General features: G+C 45.3%; 1 protein-coding gene across 1 annotated transcript in view; it reads right to left on the reverse strand.

Annotated features, from left to right (window-relative positions):
- LOC144829101 (cytidine monophosphate-N-acetylneuraminic acid hydroxylase-like) overlaps positions 1-18,637 on the reverse strand; it is a 694,590-nt gene that overhangs the window by 422,364 nt on the left and 253,589 nt on the right. Inside the window, exon 3 of the mRNA XM_078687905.1 lies at positions 11,507-11,598. Within this exon, the coding sequence (XP_078544031.1) occupies positions 11,507-11,598 (92 nt within the window). The remainder of the gene's footprint in view (positions 1-11,506; positions 11,599-18,637) is intronic.

Below are 18,637 nucleotides of genomic sequence, written 5' to 3' on the forward strand. Positions count from 1 at the left end.
CCGGCTTGCTTGAATCCAGTGGCAAAGTGAGCAAGGGACTCACGTCTGAGCATACCCTGCCACACTTATGGCGGCCAAAGCGGTACAAAAGGGGGTGGTGATGGACGGAGCATCTGAACCAATCAAACACTCACACCCAGTCAAAAGGTCTGGCTTTGATCCATCACCGTTCTTTAGCCCACTCTGCCACCCCAGTTCAGATATGGCTATATACAAATCAGTCTTACCCTATGCCTCATGGGAACAGTCCAGCCCGAACTGCCAAGCCATGCCTTCCCTGGACCGGAAACAAGCTTCCGAGGACCGGTTTCTGGCATTCCAGCCGTCTTCAGCCCGGCTTGCTTGAATCCAGTGGCAAAGTGAGCAAGGGACTCACGTCTGAGCATACCCTGCCACACTTATGGCGGCCAAAGGGGTACAAAAGGGGGTGGTGATGGACGGAGCATCTGAACCAATCAAACACTCACACCCAGTGAAATGATCTGGGTTTGATCCATAACCGTTCTTTAGCCCACTCTGCCACCCCAGTTCAGATATGGCTATATGCAAATCAGTCTGACCCTGTGCCTCATGGGAACAGTCCAGCCCGAACTGCCAAGCAATGCCTTCCCTGGACCAGAAACAAGCTTCCGAGGACCGGTTTCTGGCATTCCAGCCGTCTTCAGCCCGGCTTGCTTGAATCCAGTGGCAAAGTGAGCAAGGGACTCACGTCTGAGCATACCCTGCCCCACTTATGGCGGCCAAGTGGGGCAGGAAATAATTAGTGTTATCAAATCATCAACCGTCGAGTATTTTTCTGAAAACATAGGTTCAACATCACTAGATTAAGTCTGGGACACATTCAAGGCCCATATTCGTGGCTTGTTACATAGCTTGATATGCTCTAAAAACAAGGAAGAGGCGTTAGAATTCCAAAAAGTGGAAAGCGAGATATCCAGGTTAGAAAGAGCTAGGTTGAGTTGTCAACGTGACGGCTTGACACAAGTCCTTAGGGACTTGGAGCGCCTGTGACTAGATTATAGGGGAAAGTTAGATCAAAAAGTAAGAGCTCAATGGGCTGCCCACAATATGGAAAATTATGAATATGGGGAAAAAGCAGCAGCCACTTTGGCTTTGAAGGTAAAGGCGGACCGGGTAAAGAATAACATCAATAAACTTATCATAGATGAGGCTGGTGCAACCTCCTGTAATCAGGAGGATATGCAGAGGCGCCTTATTTCCCTGTTTTCTAAGCTGTACGATGAGGAGACAGCTTCAAGCACCGATTCAATCCAAGAATGGTTAAAAAATAAAGCCCTACCAACACTGACAGGGGATGGTCGGGAGATGCTTGATGGCCCCATTTCAAAAGAGGAAATCAAGCTGCATATAAAAAAGATTAAGAATAACAAAGCCGCAGGGACGGATGCTCTCCCGGGTGAAGTTTATAAGGCCCTCGAGGATGTGATAGTTCCTAGACTATGCAAACTCTTCAATTATATCTACAGCCCTGAAGGTAGGGAAGGAAGCAATAATAGTGCTAATCTTGAAGCCCGGAAAGGATCCGCTTAAAGCAGATTCCTATAGACCAATCTTCCTGCTAAATGCGGATTATAAGATCTTTACCAGCATTTTGGCAGGGAGGTTGGTCAAGATTGTTCCGCAGTTCATCAATGTAGACCAAAAGGGCTTTATTCCGGGAAGGTTCATCCAGGAACAAACTTTACAGCTAATTGGCTGCATCGATCTGGCGTTGGCACGGTCAGAACCCTTGGCAATGGCTGCATATGACGCAGCCAAGGCGTTCGATCGTATCAACTCGGCCTACCTTTGGGAGACTTTAAAAATGATGGGTTTTGGTTTTAAATTCATAGAAACCCTCATTAGATGTTACGAGGGCGCCTCTCCAGTTATCCTCTTAAATGGTTCATTGACATCAAGTTTTAGTATACAAAGGGGAACACGACAGGGGTGTCCTATTTTACCCTTGTTGTTTGATATTTACATTGAACCTCTGGCCCAAGCTCTGAGACTTGATGCACAATTTACCCCTTTCCAAGTCTCAGATAATAGCTGCAAGTTGGCCTTTTACGCGGATGACCTGCTGGTCTATACCAACAATCCTGCGGAGGTGCTCCCTAGGGTAGAAACTACTCTGAAGGAATTTGGTCTGTACTCTGGGTATCTAGTTAACTCCTCCAAGACTGAGGTAATGTGCTGGGGCATTGATAGTTGGTCCGGAAGATGCTGCAGGGAGTTTAGGTATTTAGGTATTACTATAGCACAAGATCGAGTGGATGTTCCTCTGATCAATTTAAGGGAAGTGTCTAAGGAAATTGACCATCTCTTTTCCAGGTGGCAGAATCTACCCCTTACCATTAACAGCCGGGTAAATCTTGTCAAAATGGTAATCTTAACCAAATTGACGTACTTATTTAGTACTATTCCCCTAGACTTCCCCTTCAAACTCTTGGGTAAAATTCAAAGCAAAATAGGTAGCTTCATCTGGGCTAAAAAAAACTCCAGGTTATCATGGAAGAAGCTAAAACGAAGACTATTAAAGGGTGGCCTAGCCCTTCCAGATGTGTTCTGGTATTTCCTTGCCTTTCGAGTTCAAAAATATTCGTTGTCTACTTTCTAGCCCTGATGAAACCAACTGGGGGAGGATGCTGAGTGTCATGGCCAACATCGAGGGAGGGGGTATTGGATTCCTTTATAATTTTGGGTGCCTAGGTTTTTTAAGAAGGTTCACCTAAAAGTATTAAAATCTGCACTTAATGTGTGGCATAATGTTAAGGCGAGATGGGGATAGGATACTATTCAGACTTTGCCCCAATCTGGGATTCCCCGGGTCTCCCCGCCTGTCTAGAAAACAATATAGCCTCCCCTATTAAGAAGGCAGGATTTTCGATCTGGTCCGATTTAATATCTCAGGACGGTGTCCACCCTTGGAAGGTTTTATTTTAAGAGCTAAAATTGGCGATTCTTTCTCTCGATTGAAATATTTGCAATTATGCTCCTGGTTTTCAGCAGAGAAGAAACACACAGGCGGAAACTGGGAGATCGAATGTAGACTTCAGAATGTAATTCCAAGAAAAAAGGAGGTTGGACTTTGGTACAGGAGCCTACTAGATGTCGAGGACGCAGAGCTTCCCCGCTCCCACTTAGTATGGAATTCATCTGTTTTGGGCGATGCAGCTGTTAATCTGTACGCTCTCTCTCTCCAAAACTTATATAAGTTTGTCAAACCAGTTTCTTTAAAAAAGAACCACTTTTATGTTATTAATAGGGTGTACTATACGCCTAAGAAAATAGCAAAATTTGCTCCAGGCCCACTCCCCAAGTGTTCTAGATGTGGTTTTGTTGAGGCGGACGATTTGCATATATTTTTTGAATGTGCCCATTTAAGAACTTCTGGCATAATGTCCACGGTGCCCTGGAAGGCATTTTTAAACTCAGGTTGAATCTCAACCTTGCTCAAGTCATCTTTGGTTTGGATAATGACCTTATAAGTCAGCTTTCTACTGTCCAAATGGGCTTATTCTTTGCCTGATCCTAATCGCCCGCAGGAATATTTGTAAATTGGGGAAAGACTCTAGATCTCCGCTTTATGAGAACTGGCTGGGAGCAGCATTGGGTATGGCGAGATTGGATCATAGTGATAAAAACATCTGGCCATCACTAATATCTTGGGGTACGGAAAGGAGGCTGGTCTAAGGTCTCAACGGTCCAATGATTACACCAAGCTTTGCACAAAAGAAGCTGGCCTGCTCGGCCTAAAGCGAATGCAAGAACATAGGCCCAGGACGCCCAGGACAGAAGGGGTTTTTATTGTGAAATTTGCAGACGCTAATGGTGACATGAAGACTAAAGAAAAAAAACAGTTAGACCTGGTGAATTCCTCCCAGACAGTCACACAATTGTGCGTTTAGGTGAGCCTCAATGGACCATCACTGACAGGATGGGAGGGGGCGCAACTGAGCACAGCCCCACCTGCACCTGAACAGGGCTGGGTCCTGACTCCTCAAAATAGGCATAACAACACTGTATTATCAGTGTAGCCAATTTGAAGTCAGGGCAGGGGACTCAGGAAATTCCATGCAATTCAAAGAACCTTTCCAGAAGCTTCTCCCACTTTCCAGGACAAGGGCACCACTCTTCACTTCACTACTGGACATGAGGAAGAACTCTCAGAGGATTGCCAGCTGCTGTAACATGTTGTGCACTCTGGCAGACTGCTGTGTGACTGGAAGGACTGATTTGCTGCCTGGAGCCTGCCTTGAACCCTCTGAGGCCAGCCCTGCTGTTGAGCCCTGCATCTTTACCTCCACCCAGGACAGTCAGAAGTGACCCCAGGGGCTAGTTTCCTGGCCTTCTGTTCAGAAACACAGGGAAATAACTGGCTCCCACCATCTTGACCCTGCATATGGACCCAGCCTGAGTGAGTCCTGAACCCCTAAGAGTTTCCCGCCACTCCTGGACCCTTGGTTGTGGTGCTAAAGGTACCCAGATGGCAAATTTCTAAAACAGAGGACATGCTTGCCATTCTGCCTGAGATGCATCACCAGTCGTATTGACTTTGCGGCTTCTCCCGCTACGTTCTTCTCTGTAGCAACAAACCTCTATCAGTGGTTCTTCCCCAAAGAAGTATCTGACCTCATGGCATTGTCTTTGGCTGCAGCCCTCTGCTTCTTCCTGCTGGAAATTTTCGACTTCCATTTCGGTGACATAGTCCAGAGGTAAAAATCTTCACCGTGGATTCGCTCCACGACATCTGATTACAGTACTCCCTCCTCGGATACTCCTGCAGCCTTGCCCTGCTGAACTTCTATCTTCTCTGACATTTTTCTTTTCAAATTTGTCCAAAGGTAAGCATTGACAGGGCCCAATCCACTTCTTGTGTCCAAACCGCAATCCATCACGGTCAACCTTAACTTTTTACTTTGACCCGGTATCGCGCGACCAGATGTCCGCAGTTAATGCTTTGATATTTTAGGCACTAGATTTCACTTAAAACTTTAAAGATTCATAGCTCTCATTCTACTGATTGGATTTTTGTAATTTTGGTGTCAAATAATTTATAAACATGTACTCTATTTTTCTAAATTGGTTTGGGATTCTTCTGGCATTGATGTGAGGTGGTCTCAATTGATGATGGACGTCCTCCGGCCTCTGCTAGGTAGAGACTATCTGTGGTGATATTTTGCTGCATATAGACCACTGAAGTGGGTCACCCAAGTGTCTGGTTTTTAGGGGAGGGTTAGCTGCTATTAGCTTCCAGAAGCTTTTGTGGTTGCCCTTCTCTAAAGTCTCACTAACTAATTGACATTGGTCCTATTCCCAATCGCTTTAGCCTTGGATAAGATGGATTTATAATCACACCTGGTCTTTACGATTTCTGGCCTGTAGCCCTTTTTGATGGCCCTCAACAGATGGATCTTTCCTTGTCGACAATCTTTATTGTACCAATATGGCATTTTTTGTTTTAAGGACTCCCTCTCCTGTGTTCCCTCAAGAAGCATGAATTCAATGAGCCCATGAGTTCACAATGTACGGTGACAAATTTAGTATTATGTGCATTTGATAGATCATCTGAGAGAGTTTAGATATAAACAGATTATATATAAGTGTAATTTAATTTTCTTCTACCAGCAGTTCTGCCCACTTAACATTTCTCAAATTATTTGAAGTTGTAATTAATGGAGTGGCAACAACCATTTCTTGTTTTGTATCGCTAAAATAGGTCATAGAAAGGGTTGCCTGGTGATCGCAGTCCACTCTGGTTATAACTTGCTTATCACACAGGTCTGGCCATAGATCGTTATCCAGTAATATATAATCAATTCTAGATGAACTAAAGCCTCTTTTACACGTGGTACGAGGGGGATAGTCAGATTTTGTGTTGCCACTTACAATTTCAAGGCCATGATCGTTGATGAGCTCCGCAATTTGAGCGCCCACTTTTGTAGTTTTTGTTAGTCTCTTATATACTCGTGATTGTGATGTTTCCGGGTGTCTACACCCAATGAATAGAGGGATGCAGTTATTTTTGTCACCCGCTGAAATGTTTAGGGCTTTCTGGGCAAACTGTCCCAGGAGGCCTTCTAAACTGCTTACAGTGGGGGATTGCACATTAGGTGATATTGACCTGATGTATATGTTTACTAAGGTTATTTGTCTAGGACCCAATGGGATATTGATGTTTATTTGGAGGGCGAGTAGGTCTTTAGAATTGGTAGGGATCATTTTAACTAAGGGGAACAAGTCCAACCTTAACCATATTAGGAGGCCACCTGAAGGCCGCCCAGCAAAAGATGGGACAGCCCTTTTGCAGAAAGCGACGAAACCTGGGGGAAGTACTGGTACGATGGCCCATGTTTCTTAGAATAGTATGATATGATGAGAATAGATATACATTCCCCGCTCAGGATCAGGGAGTTTAGAATTGATTCCTGCTACATTCCAAGATAATCGTTTTAGGCAGTCACCCTCTGTTGATCCCAAGGAGCCCAAGGTGGTCTGAGTGGGTTCTCCCTGTAAGGTTGTTTGTTCCCCTTTGGCATAGCTTGTGATAGGACCCCTATGCCCTGCAGTGCTATCTGTATCCACAGCTAAATGAGAGTGGGTCCCTTCATCTACTATGAGGTGCGATGTTGGAGTTACACTACACGATTCGGAAATGCTAATAGTAAGTCAGTCAATGTCTGAGGTAATTGAGGGGCTGGGAAGATCTCTAGGGTTATGCTTCTCAGTACAAGAGAGCCGGTTTTGTTGGCTTTTGTCAACTGCATCCAATGTATAACAGGGAGGGTTCATCTTTAAAGTTATTTGGAGATCGGTATATGGTCAAAATTGCAATTCTAGTGCAATTAGTCCCTCTGCTAGTGCAGCATCCCTGAAAGCCACTCCAATGTGGTCCCACTCTGCAGTAAACCTTTTGACCTTAATTATATCCTCCCTTCTCGTGGTCTTGTTGATCCCTGGACCAAAGCTGTAACTGTGTCCAGTTTTCCACACAACAGATTTGCCATCCTTTCCATCTTCTCATTTAGGGATTTAATTTCACCCCTGAGAGCGATCAGTTGATCAGCTAGGTCCAAGGTGATCTCGGGGGCATCTGTCGCAATGGTGTCCTACCTCCTAGATGGATGTGGGATATGGTTTCCTGCTGCCTCCTGATTGTCCAATGGAGAGTATTTGTTTGAACAGTTCACATTGATAACATAGTGGTCTTCGTTATTTCGTGTGGGGTCTACCGGCTGGCGGATGCAGTGTTCCTGTTGCACTTTATGTGAGGATTCGGTGTTGAGAGTAGTAGCTAGGAGTGGCCCTGACGGAGTTCCAAAGTAGGATGCTATTCTGTTAGAGTTTTTAGGGCAAGTCTCCATTACACCCTTTTCCTTCCCTTTTTCCTTCTCCTCAGTGGCGGCTCACATAGGGCGTGCTGCGGGCGGTGAGGTGGGGTGTGAGGGATAAAAAATATCTGATTTCCCTTATGTTAGTGGTATGGGTCGTACATATATATTGTGTTAGCATGGTGTATCTATATATTCCTAGTATAGAGGTATGCATAGTGCTTAATCTATAACTTCTTTTGTTAGTTAGTAAGGGTATATGCTGTTTGTGTGTTCTGCTTGCATCGAGTAGGCCGAAACTATGCAGACGCCATCTTTTCTTGTCTGCGCTAGACACGAACAGTGATCACGTGTTGCCTTCCAATGGTTGTCAGGCCTTAGCTTAGTTGATTTGCTGGAAAAAGCTGAATACACGCTATTCTCTCCCTGTGCTTGGACTCAAGGTCGCATCTGGCTTTGGGTACGATAAGCGCATTCCTGAAGGCGCCGTGCTTGCACTCCTAGGCACCAAGACAAAAGGGAGTCACCCCTCTTGACCCTCCCAATAATAACTAAAGCAGAGCTTTGTACTAACCATGTGTGCTATATATATATGTCCTTTCCGAGGGCCAAGAGCCAAGTAGTGTTTTTCCATGTACGACGACTTCATGTACCAGCCTAAAGTATATATGTATCGTTTTGAGTGTAAGCCAGCAGTCTTCTCCACGCACCGTGAGGGGTGAGGATGGGAGAGTCTCCTCTGTAGATTATTTTGTATAATAAACAATTGAAATTTCTACACTGCCAACTGACTGGTTATTTGGTAATTGGTATTGGGCTATTGATAAGTATGGCCTTTACGTTATTTTATGGTACGTCAGGTGGGGGAGGGTCAGGGTGGGGGGTAGTAAACTCGGACATACGACGGAATGGAGGAAAGTGATTATTACGTTCCGTCGTATATGTCCGAGTTTACTAGCCCCCACCTGCCCCTCCCCGCCCCACCACCCCACAGCACTCCCTATGTGAGCTACCTTTGCCTTACCTTACAGTTTGGGCCAATTGATCTTAGTTTGGAGGCTAGGAGGACCTCAACTTGTTCTATTAGCTCATCTACTTTACTTAGTGTGCAATTTTCTGCGGCGTGTCGCGGGATTCTCCTAGTGCTACCCGGTCCCATACCTTTATCGGAAGCCTTCCTCTTTCCCATTGTAATATCCATTTGATCGAGGTGAAAGAGAAGAGGGAAGCACCAGAGACATTCCCAATTGATCCCCAAAAAGTCAAACTATGCAGTACTTGCATTTTGATGTTCGTCCCGAAATAAATCTATGGGGGGTGGCCCTGCCCTGCCACCTCCTGCCGCTGAGGGGCACAGATGGGCCTGCCCTGGCCCGTGCTTAGCCCAGGGGCGGCCTGGGCATGCCCATGAATGTCCCCCACTGCAGGCGCCCTCAATGAACTTTAAGAACCTAATGATGCTGCGGAGATTACATTGGCGGCTCAGGGGCCGCTTGTCAGGCTGGGGAGTGTAGTTCTGGCCCCCCGCAGCTGCAGAAAATGGTGAGTTGATGGAACAGGCTTCCAGCACAGTGGGAGCCCTCAATGAACTTTAAGCGCTTCCTGGGGCTGCGGAGATTATGTTGGCTGTGCAGGGGCCGCTTCTCAGGCTGGGGCTTGTAGTCCTGGCTGCCCGCAGCTGCGCCAAACGGTGAGTCGATGGAAAGGGCTTCCCGTGCTGCGGGAGCCATTAATGAACTTTAAGCGCCTCCTGGTGCCGCAGAGATTACGTTGGCGATGCAGGGTCCGCTTGTCAGGCTGGGGCTTGTAGTCCTGTCCCACCATGGCTGCCGCAAATGGTGAGTTGATGGAATGGGCTTCCCCACTGCAGGACCCCTCAATGAACTTTAAGCGCCTCCTGGCGACATGGGAGATTACGTTGGCAGTGCAAGGGCCGCTTGTCAGGCTGGGGCTTGTAGTCCTGGCCGCTGTGGCAAATGGCGAATCGATGGAATGAGCTTCCCGCGCTGTGGGAGCCCTCAATGAACTTTAAGCGCCTTCCGGTGCTGCGAAGATTACATTGGCGGCACAGGGCCCGCTTGTCAGACTGGGGCTTGTAGTCCTGGACCCCCGCGGCTGCGGCAAATGGTGAGTCAATGGGACGGGCTTCCCACACTGCGGGAGCCCTCAATGAACTTTCAGCACCTCCTGGCGCTGCGGATATTACGTCGGCGGCGCAGGGGCCGCTTGTCAGGCTGAGGGTTGGAGTCCTGGCCCCTCGCAGCTGCGGCATACAGTGAGTCGATAGAACAGGCTTTATAAAATGTATATTTAAAATGTATATTTTACTTATGGGTAAATATATATTTGTATAAATGTTTATATATGTATAATTGTTTTTATATATATAGATATATTTCTAAGCTTAATGTGTATGTAGGTCACTGCATAGTTTTAAGTTATTTGAGTAGACACTAATGGGTTTTATTTATTTACAACATGCAAATGATATCATAACTATTTTATCAGCAAGTGCTTCACAATTGAAATACTGAGGAAAATATAAACTTTTATTAAAATTTTCAAAAAATCATTTTTTTAAGAAATACATAAATAAATTGGCTTCAAGTACAGCAATACTTGAAAGTGAGTTTATACAATATAACTTTAAATCTCGATATTTTACCTTCCTTATACATGTATACCCTATCTATGTAATTATGTATCTATACATGTATTACTTTACTCCTACTGTAGAAGAAATAAAAATAACTTTTGACTCTCTCCAATGCACTATTCTATGTTTCACACTATACCTCTCTCAATATATCCTCTACCTCCAATCTTTGATTCAGCCCAATCATCATTCTACAATGATGTCCAAAATAACCCTTTCTAGACACTTCCCTCTGTCCTGTATTGGCTCACCTCAAATCACATTTTACTACTATGATCTCCCAAACAACCCTTTCTAAATTCTTCCATCACGTATTCCTCCTATGACTCATCCCAAACTTCATTTTACTACTATGATAACCTTAATCCCTTTCTAGAGATTCATCCCTCTTCCATCTCTCCTATTTTCTCATCCCAAACCTCATCCTATTACTATGATCTTCCAAATAACACTTCCTAGACTCTTTCCTCTTCTATCCCTCCTTTATACTATTCAATCCAACTGACAAACGTGCACGTCAATGCTCAAATTAACTCCTATTTCCCTATACTGATCCACCACTAATCCTTTTTATGTTCCAGAGTAGCATGCTACTCGTCGAAAAGTGCTTCGTCACCTCTTCAGGATTAGTAAGAGCTATATAAATGCAATCATTACTGCAATAATGTATTAACCAAGAAAGTATTAATGTATGTAATTGAGTAGTTAACTTAGGGCTTGCGTTAACCCCACTACCTCTGAATGCAACAATTTAATCACATGAAAACACCCAAAACTGATCCTCCAAGTCTATCTCTAAGGTCATCTTTCCATAAATTGAATCAGAGCTTCTTAAATCCAAAGACTACATTGAGCAGGTCATCTGGGTTTATCAGAGTGCCTGAAACATTGCATTTTCAAGTCCAACTTTTTAAAATATGTCTTTAGCAGAGGCTCAGACTCGCTCTGTGTCCCTCTTATAATGTATTCTAGCAAGAAAGAGAAATCCCTCACAGTGACCTCTTTGCTAGAAGACGGGTCACTGAAATTATGCAGGGGTGGCAGATAATGCAGCAGGGTGGACTACATTATGTAGCAAACAATGCAAATTATTTAGCATAATTTGTGATAGTATCATCTCATTATTTTGTCTTTTTTATAAATTAACATTATCTGGGAAAATGTTTGACATCCAATTGCAGCAATATGCAACAAAAAGGTGGCATGTCAGCCTTTGTGAAGGGTCTTCCACTGCGCAGTAACATTTGTCACCCCTTTTTAGTAACTTTTGATATATTTGAGTTAGCAACACAATTTTATTTTTGTTCAAATCTGCAGATTATGCAGCAGATTATGGATTATGTGGCCAATGCCACTGTGCGGGAAACTATTGCAGCCGCAAAATCACATAATTCCAGTTGCCCTTGTTATAAATAGCTTCAAGGGGGAGTGAATCGGATTTAAGTCCTTCTCCAAAAGTCCATCGCCACCTAACTCTTAATCAGGGTGCAAGTCTCATACATGAAGAGTACAATACCTAGTTCATCCTGGCAGAAGCTCTCTGGTGGGTTGATGTATTTCATGGTGCTAACATCCAGCTTCCAGTTATGCTTGGTACAGCGTACCGACCTGTAAAACATTGAAGCCACATGGTTATTGTGTGTTCAGAGATGCAGACAGTGCCAGCAAAAGTTATCAAGCTGTTAAAACAACAGATTATTTCTCAAATATGTATATTACTACTAAAGGCGAAGTCTAGTGCATATTATATGGGTACATATACAAGATCATCATAAGTGACAGCTCCCACCTGAGCAAACAGCATTAAAATACAATCATAGGTCGCAACAATTTGCAGATGCATGGTAATCAAAAGGAATGCTGTTTTATAAAGGAGCAAACGTACAAAAAAAACATAACACATTGCATGCAGATGCAACTTTTAAAGCACCGTTAATGGCCAGTTTATTAAAAGTTACATGAAAAAAACCAGCACAGAGTTATGTTTAATACAGTGACAGTGATTTTTGAAAAAATGAAAGAAACGTGTGCTTGGTTTGTACATGAATTTTGCTGGAAAAGTATCTATGGACCTCATTATTGGTACACCAGAGCTTCCAAAGGGACAATTACCCTGTTATGAGCCCCATATGGATTTTCAAGGTCAGCAGAAACAAAATGAACCTGTTTGCTCTGAAGATTACAGCTGGTGAATGCTTTTGTGGAAACTGCACCAGAGAAAGAGGAATTACCGGAGAATCGAACCCGAAATTACCAATGCCTATTTTCTGATTGGATTCTCAGGATTTAACAGCAATATCCATTATTGCAGCACCTCTGGATTTAATGAAACCCCAGTATTGTTATTTGTTTGAGCTTCAGTATGAAGTCTACCTCCCCCAAACATCGGCGTACTAGTATTGAGACCCTATTTACATATTCTAGTGAGCAAATAGGAATGTGGTTAAACATGAATTAAATAATATGTTGAGTCGCTATACATTTTTCAAATGACTAATGACCTGACCTATGGAAGGATGGGCAAAAAATATTCGCTGAAATACAGAAGAGGTGGGATCTATCAGGCACATGCATCAAGCGTTTAAGAACTCGCAAAAATTGCGAATCGCAAAAAAACCGCAATTGCGATCGCAATTTCCCATGCATGAACCTAATTTTTGCGAAAATATGTAATTTTCGCAAAAATAAGGAATCGCAAAAAAATCTGAGAAAACCCTTGCGAATTCTTATTTGCGATTCTCAAATACAGAATCGCAAATAAGGAATCGCATTTGAAATGCATGAAAATTCGCAATTTGCGATTTTCTCAGAAATCGCAAAATTGCTATGGCTATTTAAGAAGGGACTGAACCAGGCGGTAATCATGAGTGCAATCCTGAAACAGCTGAAGAGCCAAAGAAAGTGATTTAAACACACCCACAATGAGGTCCCAGAAGTCAAAATGGCCGGGCTGTACCTGATGGCGAGGAGGATGAGGCTGCAAGCTGCGCGACAGAGAGGGAGGCAAATCAATGAACGCATCTTCAGAGTCCGCATAACATTGCTAGGACAGCAGGAGGACGAGATATATGATAAGTATAGACTGAATGCCCAGATGATACATGATTTAATCAATGAATTGGACCCCATCCTGCAACGACAGACTCATAGGACCAATGCAATTCCAACGCATGTTTAGATTTTTTGTTGCCTACATCTACTGGCGTCAGGCAGTTTTCAGGGGGTCATTGCTGTAGCAGGAGGTGTGTCGCAGAGTGCCTTGTCACGAATTTTGAAATCGTTCCTTGATGCCATGATGGTGCGGATACACTCACACATAAGTTTCCCTAACACAGCCCATGAAATTGCTAAGACAAAGCAGGATTTTTACCAAATAGCAGGCTTCCCCCAAGTACTGGGTTGCATAGATTGCACCCATGTGGCAATATGTCCCCCTGCAGCACAGGAATATTTGTATAGGAATAGGAAATGTTATCATTCCCTAAATATTCAAGGTGTGTGTAATGCCAAAAACATTATAACGGACATTGTGTCACAATTTCCTGGCAGTGCACATGATTCCTATATCTTCAGGCAAAGTGGCCTTCAGACCCGTTTAGCAAGGGGAGATTTTGGAGAGGGACATTTGCTAGGTAAATATGTGCAATACATCATTCCATTACTATTACAAATCTTAATGTCAAACATGAACTGACTGCCTTTCATCCCTCACATGTAGGTGACAGGGCATACGCCTTACGAAATTACCTGATGACACCATATCGCAATCCTGCAACTGCCGCACAAAGGAGATACAATGCAGCACATATTTCTACAAGGAACGTGATAGAGCGAACATTTGGGCTGCTGAAGAGCCGATTTAGACGACTCCATAAGACCGGAGAACCAATGAAATACAATCCTGAACAATGCTGCAAAATAGTAGCAAAAAAAAATAAATAAATAAATAATTTACAACAAGGGGTGGTGATGGACAGAGTCTCTGAATTAAGCAGAGTACTCTCACCCAGTCAAGAGATCAGGGCTAGATCCAACACAGTTTTTTAGCTCATTGCACCATCCCAGTTTCAGAACCTGGCTGTATGCAAATTAGTCTGTCCCTGGCCCAGTGCATCATGGGAACAGGGCAGACCAGACTACAAAAGCCAATTCTTACACTGGGAAGGAAACAAGCTTCCGGGGACCGGTTTCTGCCATTTCAGGCGTCTTCGGCCCGGCTTGCTTGAATCTTGATGGTGCAATGAGCAAGGGACTCACATCTGAGTATACCCTTCCACGCTTAGGGTGGACAAAATAATTTACAACAAGGGGTGGTGATGGACAGAGTCTCTGAATTAAGCAGAGTACTCTCACCCAGTCAAGAGATCAGGGCTAGATCCAACACCGTTTTTTAGCTCATTGCACCATCCCAGTTTCAGAACCTGGCTGTATGCAAATTAGTCTGTCCCTGGCCCAGTGCATCATGGGAACAGGGCAGACCAGACTACAAAAGCCAATTCTTACACTGGGAAGGAAACAAGCTTCCGGGGACCGGTTTCTGCCATTTCAGGCGTCTTCGGCCTGGCTTGCTTGAATCCTGATGGTGCAATGAGCAAGGGACTCACATCTGAGTATACCCTTCCACGCTTAGGGTGGACAAAATAATTTACAACAAGGGGTGGTGATGGACAGAGTCTCTGAATTAAGCAGAGTACTCTCACCCAGTCAAGAGATCAGGGCTAGATCCAACACCGTTTTTTAGCTCATTGCACCATCCCAGTTTCAGAACCTGGCTGTATGCAAATTAGTCTGTCCCTGGCCCAGTGCATCATGGGAACAGGGCAGACCAGACTACAAAAGCCAATTCTTACACTGGGAAGGAAACAAGCTTCCGGGGACCGGTTTCTGCCATTTCAGGCGTCTTCGGCCCGGCTTGCTTGAATCCTGATGGTGCAATGAGCAAGGGACTCACATCTGAGTATACCCTTCCACGCTTAGGGTGGACAAAATAATTTACAACAAGGGGTGGTGATGGACAGAGTCTCTGAATTAAGCAGAGTACTCTCACCCAGTCAAGAGATCAGGGCTAGATCCAACACCGTTTTTTAGCTCATTGCACCATCCCAGTTTCAGAACCTGGCTGTATGCAAATTAGTCTGTCCCTGGCCCAGTGCATCATGGGAACAGGGCAGACCAGACTACAAAAGCCAATTCTTACACTGGGAAGGAAACAAGCTTCCGGGGACCGGTTTCTGCCATTTCAGGCGTCTTCGGCCCGGCTTGCTTGAATCCTGATGGTGCAATGAGCAAGGGACTCACATCTGAGTATACCCTTCCACGCTTAGGGTGGACAAAATAATTTACAACAAGGGGTGGTGATGGACAGAGTCTCTGAATTAAGCAGAGTACTCTCACCCAGTCAAGAGATCAGGGCTAGATCCAACACCGTTTTTTAGCTCATTGCACCATCCCAGTTTCAGAACCTGGCTGTATGCAAATTAGTCTGTCCCTGGCCCAGTGCATCATGGGAACAGGGCAGACCAGACTACAAAAGCCAATTCTTACACTGGGAAGGAAACAAGCTTCCGGGGACCGGTTTCTGCCATTTCAGGCGTCTTCGGCCCGGCTTGCTTGAATCCTGATGGTGCAATGAGCAAGGGACTCACATCTGAGTATACCCTTCCACGCTTAGGGTGGACAAAATAATTTACAACAAGGGGTGGTGATGGACAGAGTCTCTGAATTAAGCAGAGTACTCTCACCCAGTCAAGAGATCAGGGCTAGATCCAACACCGTTTTTTAGCTCATTGCACCATCCCAGTTTCAGAACCTGGCTGTATGCAAATTAGTCTGTCCCTGGCCCAGTGCATCATGGGAACAGGGCAGACCAGACTACAAAAGCCAATTCTTACACTGGGAAGGAAACAAGCTTCCGGGGACCGGTTTCTGCCATTTCAGGCGTCTTCGGCCCGGCTTGCTTGAATCCTGATGGTGCAATGAGCAAGGGACTCACATCTGAGTATACCCTTCCACGCTTAGGGTGGACAAAATAATTTACAACAAGGGGTGGTGATGGACAGAGTCTCTGAATTAAGCAGAGTACTCTCACCCAGTCAAGAGATCAGGGCTAGATCCAACACCGTTTTTAGCTCATTGCACCATCCCAGTTTCAGAACCTGGCTGTATGCAAATTAGTCTGTCCCTGGCCCAGTGCATCATGGGAACAGGGCAGACCAGACTACAAAAGCCAATTCTTACACTGGGAAGGAAACAAGCTTATTTGAGCCACCATGAGTGTGGAAGGGTATGCTCAGACATGAGTCTCTTGCTCATTGCACCATCAGGATTCAAGCAAGCCGGGCCGAAGACGGCTGTAATGCCAGAAACCGGTCCCCGGAAGCTTGTTTCCTTTCCAGTGAAGAATTGGCTTGGTAGTTTGGTCTGCCCTGTTCCCATGATGCACTGGGCCAGGGACAGACTAATTTGCATATAGCCAGGTTCTGAACTGGGATGGTGCAGTGAGCTAAAAACGGTGATGGATCAAGCCCTGATCTGTTGACTGGGTAGGAGTGTTCTGATTAACTCAGATACTCTGTCCATCACCACCCCCTTTTTGTAATTATTTGAGCCACCATGAGTGTGGAAGGGTATGCTCAGACATGAGTCCCTTGCTCATTGCACCATCAGGATTCAAGCAAGCCGGGCCGAAGACGGCTGTAATGCCAGAAACCGGTCCCCGGAAGCTTGTTTCCTTTCCAGTGAAGAATTGGCTTGGTAGTTTGGTCTGCCCTGTTCCCATGATGCACTGGGCCAGGGACAGACTAATTTGCATATAGCCAGGTTCTGAACTGGGATGGTGCAGTGAGCTAAAAAACGGTGATGGATCAAGCCCTGATCTGTTGACTGGGTAGGAGTGTTCTGATTAACTCAGATACTCTGTCCATCACCACCCCCTTTTTGTAATTATTTGAGCCACCATGAGTGTGGAAGGGTATGCTCAGACATGAGTCCCTTGCTCATTGCACCATCAGGATTCAAGCAAGCCGGGCCGAAGACGGCTGTAATGCCATAAACCGGTCCCCGGAAGCTTGTTTCCTTTCCAGTGAAGAATTGGCTTGGTAGTTTGGTCTGCCCTGTTCCCATGACGCACTGGGCCAGGGACAGACTAATTTGCATATAGCCAGGTTCTGAACTGGGATGGTGCAGTGAGCTAAAAAACAGTGATGGATCAAGCCCTGATCTGTTGACTGGGTAGGAGTGTTCTGATTAACTCAGATACTCTGTCCATCACCACCCCCTTTTTGTAATTATTTGAGCCACCATGAGTGTGGAAGGGTATGCTCAGACATGAGTCCCTTGCTCATTGCACCATCAGGATTCAAGCAAGCCGGGCCGAAGACGGCTGTAATGCCAGAAACCGGTCCCCGGAAGCTTGTTTCCTTTCCAGTGAAGAATTGGCTTGGTAGTTTGGTCTGCCCTGTTCCCATGATGCACTGGGCCAGGGACAGACTAATTTGCATATAGCCAGGTTCTGAACTGGGATGGTGCAGTGAGCTAAAAAACGGTGATGGATCAAGCCCTGATCTGTTGACTGGGTAGGAGTGTTCTGATTAACTCAGATACTCTGTCCATCACCACCCCCTTTTTTTAATTATTTGAGCCACCATGAGTGTGGAAGGGTATGCTCAGACATGAGTCCCTTGCTCATTGCACCATCAGGATTCAAGCAAGCCGGGCCGAAGACGGCTGTAATGCCAGAAACCGGTCCCCGGAAGCTTGTTTCCTTTCCAGTGAAGAATTGGCTTGGTAGTTTGGTCTGCCCTGTTCCCATGATGCACTGGGCCAGGGACAGACTAATTTGCATATAGCCAGGTTCTGAACTGGGATGGTGCAGTGAGCTAAAAAACGGTGATGGATCAAGCCCTGATCTGTTGACTGGGTAGGAGTGTTCTGATTAACTCAGATACTCTGTCCATCACCACCCCCCTTTTTGTAATTATTTGAGCCACCATGAGTGTGGAAGGGTATGCTCAGACATGAGTCCCTTGCTCATTGCACCATCAGGATTCAAGCAAGCCGGGCCGAAGACGGCTGTAATGCCAGAAACCGGTCCCCGGAAGCTTGTTTCCTTTCCAGTGAAGAATTGGCTTGGTAGTTTGGTCTGCCCTGTTCCCATGACGCACTGGGCCAGGGACAGACTAATTTGCATATAGCCAGGTTCTGAACTGGGATGGTGCAGTGAGCTAAAAAACAGTGATGGATCAAGCCCTGATCTGTTGACTGGGTAGGAGTGTTCTGATTAACTCAGATACTCTGTCCATCACCACCCCCTTTTTGTAATTATTTGAGCCACCATGAGTGTGGAAGGGTATGCTCAGACATGAGTCCCTTGCTCATTGCACCATCAGGATTCAAGCAAGCCGGGCCGAAGACGGCTGTAATGCCAGAAACGGGTCCCCGGAAGCTTGTTTCCTTTCCAGTGAAGAATTGGCTTGGTAGTTTGGTCTGCCCTGTTCCCATGATGCACTGGGCCAGGGACAGACTAATTTGCATATAGCCAGGTTCTGAACTGGGATGGTGCAGTGAGCTAAAAAACGGTGATGGATCAAGCCCTGATCTGTTGACTGGGTAGGAGTGTTCTGATTAACTCAGATACTCTGTCCATCAC

Source organism: Lissotriton helveticus, chromosome 4_1 (assembly GCF_964261635.1).
Source record: "Lissotriton helveticus chromosome 4_1, aLisHel1.1, whole genome shotgun sequence".
NCBI lineage: Eukaryota > Metazoa > Chordata > Amphibia > Caudata > Salamandridae > Lissotriton > Lissotriton helveticus.